This window comes from Athene noctua, chromosome 18 (assembly GCF_965140245.1).
Source record: "Athene noctua chromosome 18, bAthNoc1.hap1.1, whole genome shotgun sequence".
NCBI classification, from domain to species: domain Eukaryota; kingdom Metazoa; phylum Chordata; class Aves; order Strigiformes; family Strigidae; genus Athene; species Athene noctua.
The window spans coordinates 5,436,609-5,452,371 of NC_134054.1; the positions used below are offsets into that span (position 1 = coordinate 5,436,609).

The following is a 15,763-nucleotide window of genomic DNA, read 5'->3' on the forward strand; positions in this document are numbered from 1 at the left end:
TGGTTTTTGGTTGGGGTATTGGGTGTTTTTTTTCATTAGGCTGATTTTTGGATGGTGACATTGGTGCTTGTAAAACTGTTCATATACAGCAGTGCATTGTTAATGCTATTCAAATAATCTAACACCTTGCAGAGAAAAACTTATGTTTTGAGTCCTTCAGGTTTTGGAAATGGAATTTAAAAACTGGTGTTCATCTACAGTGATTCCTCTGGAGAATAGATGTTAGCAAAGGAAGAGTTTCTTTGAAGTAATATGTTTATGCAGTCAGAGAACTGCTTATTAATTTGTAACCATCCACTGAAGCTGACTAGATTAAAATGACACTATTGTGCATCTTGCAAAAACGTTAATTAGAAATATTCTAAAGATACTAGAAGCAAAAACAGCTCTTGGAATGTACTTAAGACAGAGTGCAAGAAAGAGGGTGAACTGAGTGATAGTGAAGACAATTTAAAATGCAGTTCTGATATTAAAATTTAGATCTAGTTATAGAGGGCATAAGTTAGGTCTTTTGTGGTGTATTTTTGCTTACATATGCTTGCAGTTGTGTACATAGATACAGATATAAAGGCCATACATGGAAATATTTTGAAGAATTATTGTCTAATGGAAGCTAGGGACAGTCCCCTGTGTCTTTATGTGTTGCGCCCATCTTTAATTTTGACTGTTTGAGAGGGACTAGTCTTGTGCTTATCTTACAGAGAACAGAAAATGTCATTTAAAATGACATGTACTAGCTTCCCCATTCAGAGTGTAGGAGACCAGTTTTTGAGACTGCATACAGCACATAGCAGCTGCAGAGCAATATATCCTGCTGGTCTTTGTGGAAATTTACGCAGGTTTAAAACATCAACAAATTGTGTCCCATTTGGGACAGTGAAAAGATGAGAAGCAAGTAATGAACAGCTTTCCTATGACAGACATGGGCTTGCAGTTTGTTGTCATGCTGTTTAACCTCCTTGGTTTTTACTCCAGTTCCCTGTCCTGTAGAGGATGGAAATGCATAGCCAACAATAAGGGAGACAAGAATCCTATAGCCAGGAGACTTCTGTAATCCACAACCAAATTTCATCCAACAACAGTTGTTTTCCATGTACAATATTGCCATGAATAATTAAAGGCTGTGCCATAGGGCACAGGTTAAAGGTTAATCTAAAATATTACAGCTGTTGAACTAAGCAGTTACCACTGGCATTTTGCCTTCTGCACGGGTCATAATGTGCTTTGCCAATCATTTTTGTGATTCCCAGTTATTCAGGGAATATCAATAAGGAATTATGGATTCTGTTCCTGTATAAGTAGGGAAGTGTGGTGTAGCTGTAAGACAGCAGAGTCACGTATCCTGAAAGCAAACAAGTGGATTTTAATTTTGCTGTACAGCACTAGTTGGCTGTTCCCAAAGGAGCAGCAGTCCCTCTTGGGTTTTAAGTTTATACTACATTAGTTTAGAAATGGAGGCCAAGTTACAGTCTTGTTATTCAAGTTGTCGCCCATCCCCAGAAGTTCTAAAAATTCTTTGAATACAGAACTTTAAAACTATGGATGGGAAACAGATGTTGGTGCACACTTGATAAAAATGCATGATATTCTAAGGGGTTTCTTCTGTTGAAAAAAAAAAAAAAAAAAGGAGGGGGATAGATAATGTGATAAATGTTGTCCTTTCTGGTTATAGGAGCTTGCTTCCAAACCACTGGTGAGTTATTTAGAAAGAAGAGCAGAAAGCTAGTTGTTTTGATTTAGATTCAACTTTTATCTAAATTACTTGTGCATAATTCTTACTAGCACTTTTAACTCTTGCAACTTCGATGCGGGGGAATAAGAAGTGAGAAAAGATTATGCAAACAGGGATGATTAAAAGAGAGATTTTTGGATCTCAAACGGATCAGATCCTTCCACCAAATGCTGAGGAGTGGGCTTGATGCTGTCCTGTTCTCATTAGGTAGAGCCTGGCAGGGTTCCAACCACCTATCCTCCAGCTGAGAAAAGAATCAACAAAAGACAGTGTAGGCTTCCTTATGGAGATTTTAGGTAGAAAATTAAGGTCTTTGTGGTTCCTAGAGAGCAAGGAGCGTAAGCTGTTAAAAACTGAACCCTGCCTGAACTCTGAAAGTGTCTCTGTTCCTTTTATAATCCTGTGCCATTGTCTCAGTGGCACCTTAAGTGTCATTCATAGTGTGTAATTTATGTGAAACGGAGAATGCAAGTGATGTGTTTTCCTTACTTTTAACTTGCATCAGAGTGGATTTGAAACCAGATCAGCTTTGAGCTCCTTTAGGATGCTCATGGAAATATCTAAATTCCTGTTGTGGGTGCTCAGCCCTCTAAACAGCCAAAATCTGGGGGACAGCCAGGTGGTACTGAGAAACCTGCCCTCTGTTTTCACATGAAGTTGATCTCATTGCTGAAAGCCGAATGAGAGCTTCCCTAATGCTGAGCGATATAAGAAGGCATTGAACTCCACTGCATGAATTGAAATACCTTTCAGAAAATTAAGTCTTTAAAGGTTAAGTGTTACAGGTGACTCTTAAAATAACCCTCCCTTTCACCCCCCCCCCCACCCCACCCCATTTATTTTCTGTTAACTAGTGACGATTTAGTAAACAATATATTTTCTTCCTAATTTCTTCCTTTTTCATCTGCATAAGATACTAATATTAAGGTTTGCCTGCCTCGTAGTCATATGCTCTGCTATTTGTCACGGACCAAACAGCTTCAAGGAAAACAATTTCTGCCATCCAAATGGCTATAGGGTTATTTTGAGGGAAAACAACTGCATCCTGCCACAGCTTAGTTAACATTTCACTTTCCCTTGAGGATTTCCTGTTGGCTGTGGCCCAATGTTAATTATGTTTTTATTTCTATAAAACAAAGCTCTGCCAATGTGTCCATGTTTATTACTCACTGTGATCTTTTTGTTTCTTGCAATTCTAACAGTGTTTAAAAACTTCACTATTAAAACCTCACTTTCTTGCCAAAGAACCCTTTAACGAAGCTCATTCTGTTGCAAAACAGCATTCATGCAAATCTGGGTGGTTTTTAAGGCATGGTGATTTTTCGCAGGAAAGCCTAAATGCATATTATTTTCTTAAAGAAAATAGTAAGTTCTCTCTGAGCAGAATTTTTGGAAATGTTAGGGAGGTTCAGATTTTGAGACCACCTTGAAGATGTTTTCCTCCCAAACAGCTGTGTAAAGGAACTTAAAAGTAGCTTCTTGTGTTCATTGAACCCAGTGCAACACCATTTGTGAGCTGCCTGTAGTGCAAGGTATATGATAGTACTAGAAAGCATCACTCTGGCAGGGGCAAGTGGCTGGGACTACTCTTTGAACTGGTATTTCATCTCTGTCCAGCAGCATACTGGCTATTTTAAAAACTGAGGAAAAACATTGTTTTAAAAAGAGAGTCCTTTGGAGAATACAAAGTAATTGTCTTCTTTCACCTGTAGAATTCTGCATCATTCATTCAAAAATGTAACTTTATTCACCTTTTAAAGTTTCTAAAATAGTTATATGGAGTCATAAAAAAGTAGCACAGATAGTAACGTTAGGACAGCAGGTACTTAACACAGAGAGGAAAACAGGTTTGTAATTGACAAGTACTTTGGAATTCAGGTACCATTTAATTATTGCAGTGCACAAGTTACTTCTCCAACAGCTTTCAGGTTTGATTTACTAATTTCCTGCGCTTAATTTGACCTGTTAAGGTAGTTTTGAAAACTTTGAGTTGATGCGTTTCATTTGCTTTTATGCTCTTGAGAGTAGTCTCTTTTAGTAAAGGCTGGCTCCCTCATTATTTGTAATCCCGTATTATTTACTGCTCAGCGCATTTAAAGCACTTAACTCAAAATAACTTGGACATTACACATCTGTGGTCTTTAATCAGTGTTGTTGAATTTATAGTAAAGAGCAACAGAAGGACCAGTTTGAGTTTCTCTTCTACAGCCTAGCACACTTTGCCTTTTCAAGATATGAGTTGTTTTTTAAGGTTGGTTTCATAAATTGAATTAGAGTTTCCAGTATAGGTTGCATGAACTCAGGGAAAAATATTAGTATTTGGCACTCTCTGTATTTGTATTCTAGTTGGTGCTTTGGAGATGTTTTGTTTTCTGTTTCATTTGCCTGCAGTTAATCTTTTTCAGATGCCAATATGATTAAATACACACAGTTGTCTGACAAGTTTGCCTCCTGAGTAGTGAGGCAGAAATTCAAATAAAGCGTTCCTTAAATAAAGTTGGCTTAAAGATACAAGCAGAAATCTTGATCATAGGTGCAACGCCAAGGAAGTTCTCATGTGAAGAGGTTCAATTATATACATACATGTGTGTGTCTGCGAGTTTCTCTCTGTACACACTTCAAAATAACTAGAAATTTAAGATAGGTTGATAGAGCTTAGAACACAGTATTTTTGTTTCAGATGGAAATCGGTTTAATGAAACAGTGAAATCTTAGGTTGTTTCAGGAGTATGTTTTAAAACACAGTGAATCTTGCTGGTAGCGAAGGAGCTCCATTAAGCTACGTGTTCCTGGACATGTAGGTTTAGTTCGGATATGGTTTATGTCATATGTACTTTTATCAGTATCTGAGAGAACTGCAGTTGCTTTAAGAAACAGACTCTGAAATAAATATGTAATATGGTAACACTAGAGCGGTGGACAGATAGGAGCCCATCTATTTGAAGGGAATTTTCTTCTCTGCTAGCCAGTGTTTGACTTATTATTGGTGGTGTATGTTGCCTGCAGTTTCTAGTAATAGAAATTCTGTTGAAGACGGTAAGTTCTGCAAAGAATTGTTGCTTAGTGAAACACTATTGCTTAGTTAGTTTGATGTATTTCAAGGCACTCTTAATATTAAGTTCTTCTGTGATGACTGCCTTGCCATCATCTCTCTACTCTAGGTGTCAGTTTGTATAGAAAATGTTACTTTTCTGCTCTTTGAAACCTTTCCTGAGTAGCATTGGGGAGCAGAAAAGGAATAGTGCTGCAGCAAAGTAGACATCTAGTCCTTAAATTACAAAAATTGGCTGAAAACAGAGATTACAGTCTTTTTTGGGCAGTAGCAAAACAAAGTTTCTTTCTTACCGGATCTGGTTCCATGTTGTGAGCTGCCAGAAGTTGCAGATTTGGAAGGGCAATAGTTGATCGAAATAAAATACTCGGACTTAATAATATTCATCTCCAGTGAAAAGAGAACAAATTCCTGAATTAGCAGGCTAATGAACAGTGGCAGTTTTAAGCAGACTGAATTCTGCTGTACTTGTTGAGATCTGGGTTATCATGTAATGGAATGCTTTTTGTGGTAGCTGTAGAAAAATAGGTTAATATCGGGTAGATGTAAAAATGTTTTCTTGCCTGTTAGGCAAGAATGTTGTTTTCTTGCCTGTGTCTTGCATATTTTGAAAAAGTACCTTGAACTCAATCTATGATCCAAATCTGTCTCTTCAGAAACAACTTTTTTAAAGAGGTAACAGTTGTTTTAAATTCAATTTGCAATTTTGCTGTGTTGGTCCATGTTGTTCTTTAGGACGCAGAAGCTATATGGCTGTTCTGGCACGTTCAACTTCAGTGCTAAATTCGGTGTCATATGGATTTAAGCGCATTATGTTCAAGCCAAGCCAGACTAAGACCGTTTCTTTATAGTAGCTTACGTCTTTCAGTGAGTCAAAATAATATTCTGTTGGAAAACAATGTCTTCTACCTGCTGTTCCTCACGATTTGACTGTAGATTCTAATTGCAGTCTTGTCTAGTTCTCCTTAAAAATCATATTTATTATAAAGTAGAGGCTCAGTGATGAAGGGGTATGTAGGGAACACAAACCACAAGCTGTAATAAAAGCTTTAAGGAATGCATACATCATATATAACCTGCGTTGAAAGTGGTAGCAAGCAAATATCTTGCTCGTAGGTTGTGAGAAGAGACATTTCATAGTTTGGAAACAGTTAAAATAGCTTAAAATCTTTCAGTGAAGCAAGGCCCAGCACAGATTTGGGTCCTGGTCCCCTGAAAGCTCACAGTGCTGCCAGTGCTCCCTGAGCCCTGTTTGTGTGCTGTGTAAGGAACGGCTCCCTTGGGGCCAGCTCTGGTGCTTTTGTGGCAGCCTGACTGCTCCTGGCTACGCTGAAAACACTCCTTCTGTCTTGACAACTTGGCCTTAATACTCAATTAAGAAAAAGACTTCTGAGACCAAATCAAAGGGATTTTTTAAAAATATGCTTAAGCATATACTTTTAAAAATATACTTAAGCATAACACTTTATTAAAATGTCTGTCTTTGAAATTATTGACAAAAAACCCCTTTCCTCTCATCACTGTTCTTCTCTCTTTCTCCTTGCTTCAGCAGGCTGGGGAGAAATGCCTACTGTCCACACAAAGACCGAAGCTTCTTGGGGAGAGCCGTCATCCCCTTCTGCTGCAGTTGATAATGGCACTTCAGCATGGGGGAAACCCCCCAGCAGTGGTACAGGGTGGGGAGATAATCCTGCCGAGTCAGCAGGGACATATGGAAGAACAAATGCTCCAGCTGCTGCCCCAGCACTGTGCAAACCAGGTACGTGCGTGGATGTGGCTGCCGTAAGAGGTTGGGGAAAAAAGGCAAAGTGTGTGTGTTTCTGACGTTATTTCTAAACAGCACTTCTCGTTTGCTGTGCATTTGAATCAGAGACTGTCTTAATAATTTAATTCTTAAAACTACATTAGCTGTCTCAAAATGTTGATATTCCAGATACCAAATTCATACAAAAAAATGAATATAGTACATCAATCAGTAAATTTAAAGGTACTATTTGGAGTGTTTTTGTGTATTTTGAAAGCAGTATAGTAGAGATGCAGGAAACTGAAACTGCAGAAGAGCGTGAATAGTACTTACCCTAGGTGCCTAAAATAACCTGTGTTGGGAAGAGAAACAACTGAGCTCAGTCAAGACAGGATTGATTCTGATAGGAAAAGCAACACACGAGAATGACGTAACCTCACTGTTCGGTTAAACTGAGGGAGTAGATATCTTCTTCAGCTACTAAAACTGTTCACAGGTTCAGGAACATCCTGAACTACTTGGCTGCTTCACGATTCCTAACTAATGTTATTTGATAAAAATCCTCCCATCTCTAAATGGCTACAGTGCTTGTTTTAGACTTCTGTTTTGGCTGTGGAAATCTTTTAAGTTTTGCTTCTGCAAACTGCTACACTGACAGATAGTTAAAAGGCCCAGAAAACCTAAAAACAGAGTAAACAGAATAAAACAGAATGAGGTGACACAATCTTGTCACTGAATGTAAAGGGTGCCCTGCAGCCCATGTGCTCCTTTCAGATTCCATTCTTCTGAGATGGGAATGAGTTTCTGACTGTTAATTACCTCAAAATTTGGTTTTGTTCATTGAAAGAATGTGGCAGCTAAACCGATGAGATTCATTGAAAGCAAAATAGCAAGTGTGTGGTCATACTTTTGGTTCCTTGTTCCTAGGAGACTGGAATGACCGTGACTACAGATCTTACTTGTTCAGGAGAAAGCAAGACTTGCTGTTGCTGGACTTTTTCTTTCTATAAAATATTCAGAGAACTTTTCTTTTTTGCTGGCTTCAAAGAAGGTGTACTTACCCTTTAATGCCAATTAAGCTACTTGATGAACCTTTATGTCTCTTGAAAATACTCAAATGTTAGCATACTAGATATGGCATAAGAAGATATATCTGTAAAATATGAAGGAAATTGAGTAAGATTTTTCTTCTGCCTCATTCCCTCCAGCTTCAAAATCTATGCAAGAAGGCTGGGGCAGTGGTGGGGATGAAGTGAATCTCAGTACTAGTCAGTGGGAAGATGAGGAAGGAGATATGTGGAATAATACTGCTTCACAAGAGAGCAGCTCCTCCTGTAATTCCTGGGGGAACGCCCCGAAGAAAGGACTTCAAAAGGTAAGACAAAAATAAGGATACTGTGTAGAAAAGAGTGGAATTAGTATAACATTTTTAGAATAAGTTGTTACAGATTTCCTGTTGCGTTACACCTGAACTCTTAAATTAAACCTCTGACACCTGAACACAAACACAGCTTGCCACTACAGTGGTTCAAGTACAGCCTACCTTGTTTCCAGGGGAAAATGGGAGATCTTTGACTTTAAGCATGTCAGATGCTTCGGGAATTTTGTTGTTGTTGTTGCTTTTGTTTTGTCTAAGTTTTATAAGTGTTCATGTTCTAAAGAAATGATAATGTATTAACAGAAAAGGTATTAAGGGGGCTTTCAGAGACTTTCTGTGGTGGTAGAAAAGCAAACAATAGTTTGTGATGAAGTGGTTCAACAATAAATAGCTATTTTCTGTTTGTGAGGAACAAACAGATAATTGTAAGTTGTGTACTGGTATGAGATAAAAGCAAACTTGTATTAATGCCGCGCTCAATCGAAAACATAGACAATTATGTTAAGTTTTCCATTGCACAGCCTTTATTTCAGGACAAGGCCAGGCTGTATCTTAAAGGAATTGGGAATGCATTTAGCCAGTTTGTTTGTTATTCCATTAGCCAACAGTTAGGCCAGTGATTTGATCAAGTATGGTTGTTTCTTGTACTGTCCGCAGCCCAAAACAAATCCACGCTTGTCCCTTGGTACTTTCTGGAGAACTGAAAGGAAGAGACTTCTTAAGGATTTTGTGATAGAAAAGCTGCACAGAGATCTTTTAAAGGTGTTTATCTAGACGCTCTTGTTTGTTTTTAAGAAAATACACTGAGTAACATTCTTAACTTCAAGGTTGCAAACTTGTTTTTGGGAATGTTTTTCAGGAAGTGTTTTGTACTATTTCAGAAACTTTTATTTTGTTATGTTTTTCTGCCAAGGATTAAAATGAAATATGTAAATTCAAAGGTGGCTTTAATTCAGTGGTCAGCAAATCAAATACTAAATAGTACACTGAACACCTATTCAGCTGAGATAAAATTTATACACTTTGTGGGGGAAGAGAATCGTAGTTACGTTGTTCGGAGGGTTCTTCAATACTTTCTAAATTAATGTACTAATACATCTTTCAGTAGCATGTATTATTAATACAAAAACTTACCACGTATTTTATGTACATCTCACTAATATGACTGTGGGAACCAGACCATTAATGGAATCTCCCATTTATTTACTAAGGGCATGAAGACATCTAGCAAGCAGGATGAGGCCTGGATCATGAACCGTCTGATAAAACAGCTCACAGACATGGGCTTCCCTGTGAGTAGTGCTCATAGCTGGCACACCTGGGGCTTAGCTTTTGTAGCTTGTGGTTCTGACTTCCGATGTTTCAGACTGTAGCTACAAAAAGCTCTTCAGTCTCCTCGTCAGGCTGGGAAGTAGTTCTGATACCCGCATTTAGACATTTACTGTAATTTCAGAAATCTACTGTAAGCTAGTAGAGTCCTCTCTGAGATTACTTGGTGATAGACTTTGTGTAATGACATTTATAGATTTTTGTTTTTGAACGTCAGTGTTTTATAACAACAGTTGTTACTTTGAACTTCAGTAATAATTCCACTCCTGTTCCCCTTTTCTTATTATACAGGTGAAATTAGTGTATATCTCCCCCCCCCTTTTTTTTTTTTAAGAGAAGGGCATGCCATAGTGATACTTACATTCTCCCTAGAAAACAGGAAGTAATTTAAACAGAACAATATGATTTGACCTTGTAGAACTGGTACTTCCTTGACAAACTGAAACTAACTGAATTGTAGGGATTGCTAAGAGCAGAAAAAAATGTGCACAGCCATTATTTGTGCAGCTGAGTAAATACTAAATCCAGTATTTAAGACACATACCTGTTTTCTCAGTTTGCATGATTACTTCTTCTCTTAACATAATCCATATTTTTGACAGAGAGAGCCAGCGGAAGAGGCCTTGAAGAGCAACAATATGAATCTCGATCAGGCCATGAGTAAGTATGTGTGTAACTAGATTGTTTTTTTCTTTAAAGCAACACAGGAACCATTCATGATTCTGAGAGTTTGATCTTATCCAGATCAATTGGATAATACTTCTTTTCTTGCTTTTGCTTTTGTAAGCAAGACCTACTTCTTTGGACTACTGTTGCCAAATTCACTGTCTTTGCATCACCTTTTTCAATATATTTCCCCTTTCTGTGAAGGTGCTCTGCTGGAAAAGAAGGTGGAAATGGACAAGCGTGGAATGGGAGTGACCGACTATAATGGAATGGTCACCAAACCCCTTGGCTGCCGCCCACCACCAATCTCCAAAGAGTCTTCCATGGACCGCCCCACCTTCCTTGACAAGGTGAGTTCAGAAATACAAATGTGATACACAAGTCAGAATTGTACACTGTGTAGAAATACTGATATTTTCCACTGTCTGTTTAGAAAGCTGTAGAGAGAAATGTGATGGATAATTACATATTGCTTTATTCTTTTTCTGTTTTAATCTCATGGGAAATTTAGTCTTTGTGGAAAGAACCAATGATTTGATTCCCACATAGAAATAAACAACGGTCAGCCCCAGTGTTACACTTGGAAAAGAAAACTTACTAAGAAATCAGTAATGCAATGGAACTAGGAATGAGAAGAACAAAGAAACAGAGCACAGAAAAAGCCTTTTACTCTGTAAAAGTCCAGAGCGTCAGTGACCTTTGCCCAAATTAATGACCAGGCAGGACTAAGGCCAAAATCTTCAAGAATTAGGCTTCTAATTGCTGTTTCAGTTTTGAGCTCCTTATATATTTCAGTGGAAGTTCAGTACTTAAATAGGAATGAGGAGCTGAGGTATTTTTGTTAAGTCAAAGAGTAGGCACACAGAGTCATATATAGCTTCTTCAATGAACTTCCTTTTCTGTGATCATGTATGACAAATTTTCCAGCACCATTGAGGAGAAGGCCTTGGAAGTTCATGGTGGCCAAGAATCAAAGTGACCAAAGAAAAGGATGTGGGGAAAAATGCAGCCAGATTTCAGTAGGAAATGAGATTTACAACCTGACAAAAAGTCCTACAAAGAGACCTACCAAATCACCTCAGAATTCCTCCCAGAATTAATAAGGAAAGAACAATCTTCTGGTGCCATTCTTTATTTCACAGATTATTTGAAATGTTCATAAAGATGGGAGGTGGTGGTTTCTGAGTGCAGAAATCCGTACTTTTCACAAACTGTGCTGAAACCAATTCATTTTACATAAGCTATTTACATGATGTGAGACAGTAATGATATCTAGTCTTGTTAACACACTGTATTAAAAACTTCGCCAACCCTGAGTAATTATTATCTTTCCAGTCCTCCACCCTGTGTTTTCTTACAGTCTTAACTACAGCGTTATCCTTAAAGTTATGGTTTGTGTTGTGACAGGTTCCTAGGTGTTCCATTAAGAAAATTAGTGTGGTGCTATGCTAGGACATCTGATAAATACTGACCTTTTAATAACAGCTATTACTATTTCTGCTGTCATCACAGTCTAAACAGTTTGCTCAGTTTTAGTGCTGGTACGATGCAAATCATAAACAAGTTAATTTGATTAAACATAAATGCATCTTCCATAATTATGTGTTATTTATATTAATAAGCAGAAATTAGCATCTCTACAAAATTTCCTTTAGAGGGTCCTTATGTATCAGAAGTTTTTGTAATGGTTCAAATGCTGCCACAGTGCTGCGTAGTCTAGTCTTAGGGCAGCTTCCTGCAAAGATTATATATTTAAAAACGGCTTTTCTGCTTTTGGAGAATAATAACATTTGTTCTTTCTGGGCTCCCTACTTCTATCAGAATGATGTGGTGTCCATTATGTTGTTGTTTCTTAAACCAGACTAAACGGATCTGTGTTTCCTACAGTGTAAGGCTCAACCTGGCTCTTCTTCCTTCTTTTTCTCTTCCTGCTATGTAAAGTTCACTCTTAACTATGGCAAATCTGTTTGCTTCTGGCAAACTTTATAGAATATGTTAATTGAAAGATCTCTCTACTGATGAAGGTCACAAAATTCATGCATGCATGCCAGTTAACCTTTTCTTTGCTAAGGTAACAATATCTTGAGCAGTAAAGTTATTGCCAGAGAAGGAGGTGCATTATGTTCAGCATGATGCATAATTATGGAAACATATGTTAAATGCAGCTATTGAGAAGGGAGTACTAAAATAATTAATATTCATAAAGCAAGTAAAATCTGTCAGTCTAGGCATAATCTGTCACAGTGACTTTACTATAACAAAGGAAATAACCCCAAACTATATTTGTTAGCTAACAGTGTTGAGCATCTTGCTAAGTGAATTAAAGAAATACAGTTCCTACTCTAAGAAAAACTTTCTCCAGGTTTGCATCCCAGGCTGCTAGAGTAACTCCTCCAAAACCTTTTTGCCCTTGGAGGTACTTTTTCAGAACATGAGCCTGGAGCTGTCTTGCTTCCTGCTTAGGTCATCCTCGGTCGGTGAACAAGCTCTCTGTACAGCTGCACAAAGCATCCACCCAGCGTTCCATGTTTTACTTAGTGTCTTATCGAGCCATTATCCTTTTTGCTTGGCTTTGAGTCTTCAATAAGTTGTGTTAGTGTGCTCACTGCTACCACTCCTTTCTCAGCTGATTCTTCCAGCTCACCTGAGTTGAGACTCCGTGATTTTTCTCTTGCATTTTCTCTGACAAATAAAGCCAGAACTTACTTTTTTTTAAAAAAAAAAACCACCTTGTGCATTTGAGGAGAGAGAGTTTCCAGCTCTGACATTTGCTTCTGGATCCATTGAACATCCTGTTCTCTCTGGACTAGTAAGCAGTCTGTGCAACTGAACATCACCTTTGAATATTTGCTTTCACTTGTTCCTCCACGCTTGCAGCAGATACTCTTTATTCTGTGTTGCACTGAGTCAATCTTTGTCACTCAGTGCTTTGTTAATTGTATTATTTTTTTAGGATGTTAATTTTGCCTTGTAACACCATAACAAGAGAAAGGAGAAAAATCCAATGGCTTCAAGGAAATAAAAGATCCAGCCTAGCAGTATCCTGATATGTCATCTCAACCACTTAATCTTACACTGGCTGGTGAGCACACTGTATTTAGGTATCAGGTTTGCTTGAAGATGTTACCTGATGTCTTCTGGAACCATCACATTTGTAAGAAAAGCACGTAAGCTTTTCCTGGAAGCATACTTAAAATTATCAGAAGTAAGCCCAGGGGGCTTCGAAGGTTCTTTCCTTAAAGTGTAGAGATTTGTCTTGGGTACTACTCCTGAGTACTGGGACTCAAATTTGGTGTGTATTCTCACTGCATCTATCAAGTATTCTACTAAGCTCAGAAGAAAAACGTGGTGATTTGCTGACTTGCACTGACCACTGCCTAACTGAAAATCTTGAACTGTACAGAGACATCCCTTAATTTTTTATCATAATTGGATGCAAGTGTTGAACTCTGGAACATTGTATTAGATGTATGTGATCAAAAGTCAGGTCAGCTCTCTGAAGAAAGGTAACATCAGCCTGCTTTGGCATTAGCTCAAGCTTGCCTTCTGTGAGGCTTCTGTTAGTTCCATGGCAGACTCGTTATCCCTCCTGCTCTCTATCTCTGGATTTTATGGTTTCTCCCTACTGCCAGCAGAGAGTCCTGTCTTCCTTTGCGTTGATATTGCTTCCAAATTTTCTCCCAAATTCTTGAGCATGTAAGAGACTGTGAAATTCTCGCCTTTCGAATTAGGTCTCCTTTCCACTAGTGTCTTATTCACTGATCAGCTCTTCCTCTCTACTGTTGAGAAACCCAGGTGTACGAGCCTTTATGCTCATTGGCTGCAGTCATGTTCTTTCATCAATATTCTGACTAGGCTTTTTCCTTGGTTATAATTCATACATAGTGTTTGCTGGTGTTTTTCCAACCTCATCCTTCGCATTCTGATGCCAGCTGTCTCTGGTGAGTGTGACTGGTTTTTGTCTTTGGGATAACAAATGGGATATTTTATCATTATGCAAAAACACTTTTGAAGGTCTTGCAATTAGATGATGATCACTAGAATTTTAAGGTTGACTTGAAATTATTTTTCTTTACTCCATCTCTGCTTCCTGTGATCCAGTGATTGTTTCTTTTTTGAACTTCCAAATTTTGAAACCTCTTTCATATGCCCATGTTTTCAAAATTTAAAATACCAATGATGAGTACTTCTTTGAGTACTGCATTTCCTGCAAGATTCTTTTGCCTGAACCAAACTCCTGTCAGATTTGAAGAGAACTTACTTTGCGGTGAGATTTTATTATTTTAACATCCTCTTTTGGAAAAGTGGGGGTTTTTTCTATTCTAAGTTATTAATGTGTATTTTCTACTAACTACTTCTGTAACTGACTTTCTATGAAGACCTCTAGCAAATTAATCAGTCTTGCATCTGTCTGTTGGGACATTTTGATTCATGAAGTGACAGTTGTTGGCAGGCGATTGCCAAAGTGTCCAGGAGTCCCCTGCTAAATTGTCCGTATCTCACAGGGCTAAAAAGTCTTTGAGTAATGCTGCTTGCATTCTGTTATATTTGGTACATGAGACCGTTGTGAAAGACTTTCCAAAGTCCTAAAAGTAATACATTGTTGGGCACTAGTGTGGTGCTTTGTGTTGGATAACTGTAGAAGGGAATACTGCTACCAGTAGCATTTTACAGTTCTGTCAAATGCCTTCAAAAAGTTAAAAGCAGTGCTGGATTTGGCATGATTTTGATGATTCAGATGTAGGAGATTCGTCTAATTGGTTAGCCTGAGGGAGAAATATAACATAAATTTGTAAGGAAGTCACTGAAGAGGAAAGGTTAGGTAGAAAAGATTACTCTTCAGGAAACAATTATTACATAAAGGAGCCTGAAAAATAATGGGTCACAAACCATTGTCAGCAGTAAAGGTATCCCTTAGTCTAGGCTGAGAATGACTGATGAGTACTTTATGTTGACCAACTCAGATACTTTGTTAAATGAATTGATTTCAGTTCCACTTTAGAGCACAGATTTGTGCAGCACAGTTGGCACCTTACCAAAGGTCAAATGAAAAAAAAAAAACCAGGACAAAGTGAATGTGGACAATGTGTTATAAACTTGCTACAAAACACATTTGCTGCAGTTCAGACAAGCAACACACTTGTGAAGGTGGCCTTGCAGCAGGTCGGCCTGTTCTGGAAATTAGATGCCCGAGTCTTCAGTGTGGCTTGTCCTCCACCATCTCTGGCACTGCTTATTTCCAAAATGAGAAAAAACAATGTCAATGAGACTAGACTTGAATAAATTTTGAGGGCAGGGAGGGATTGCATTGGTCTCTCGTGGTCAATGGGTCTGTTCACATAGGAAACAATGGCATCTGAAGGAGAGAGCATGCATGAAGCTTGAAATTATTTTCACTTTAAAGGGGGAAGGGTAGAATTGTAAACATATGTCTGTGATCTAAGGAGAAATCCTTGAACCTGTTACTGTCATGCAAGCTGCAGTTGTTTGTGGAGTGTGACTGATGTCCAGTAGAATGTAAAATATCTTGAGCTGAAAGGCCTTGGGGATATCATTAGAAAATGTCAGTGTCCCCCTCAGGATAGTCAGATAGCATGTCAAGTGTCACTTTGCCTGATAGTAAAGAAACTTTTTCTTTGCATCAAAGGAGAGCTGTTGAAAATGTATTTTGCAGGGTTAACTTAGAACACAAAATTTACTGAGTGTGCTTGCTGTGTTAGGTCATTTGTTTGGGTATCTGGTTAGTGGACTGGGCTGCTTTTTTAACAAAGGAGGTTTATAGGTATCTCACAATCTTTTGGAGCACTGAATTTATTGGTTGAAATAACCTAGCTCCTCACCTGTTTAAAAGCCTTTCTTTGC

At 38.2% G+C, this 15,763-nt stretch overlaps 1 protein-coding gene across 6 annotated transcripts in view; it reads left to right on the forward strand.

Annotated features, from left to right (window-relative positions):
• TNRC6C (trinucleotide repeat containing adaptor 6C) overlaps window positions 1-15,763 on the forward strand; it is a 109,820-nt gene that overhangs the window by 72,620 nt on the left and 21,437 nt on the right. For 4 of the 6 annotated variants that reach the window (XM_074922299.1, XM_074922294.1, XM_074922296.1 and 1 more), the window contains 6 exons: window positions 6,334-6,543; window positions 7,737-7,903; window positions 8,564-8,668; window positions 9,118-9,198; window positions 9,838-9,895; window positions 10,106-10,251. In XM_074922299.1, coding sequence (XP_074778400.1) covers window positions 6,334-6,543; window positions 7,737-7,903; window positions 8,564-8,668; window positions 9,118-9,198; window positions 9,838-9,895; window positions 10,106-10,251 — 767 coding nt within the window. The remainder of the gene's footprint in view (window positions 1-6,333; window positions 6,544-7,736; window positions 7,904-8,563; window positions 8,669-9,117; window positions 9,199-9,837; window positions 9,896-10,105; window positions 10,252-15,763) is intronic. The other 2 variants (XM_074922295.1, XM_074922298.1) reach the window with 2 other exon arrangements.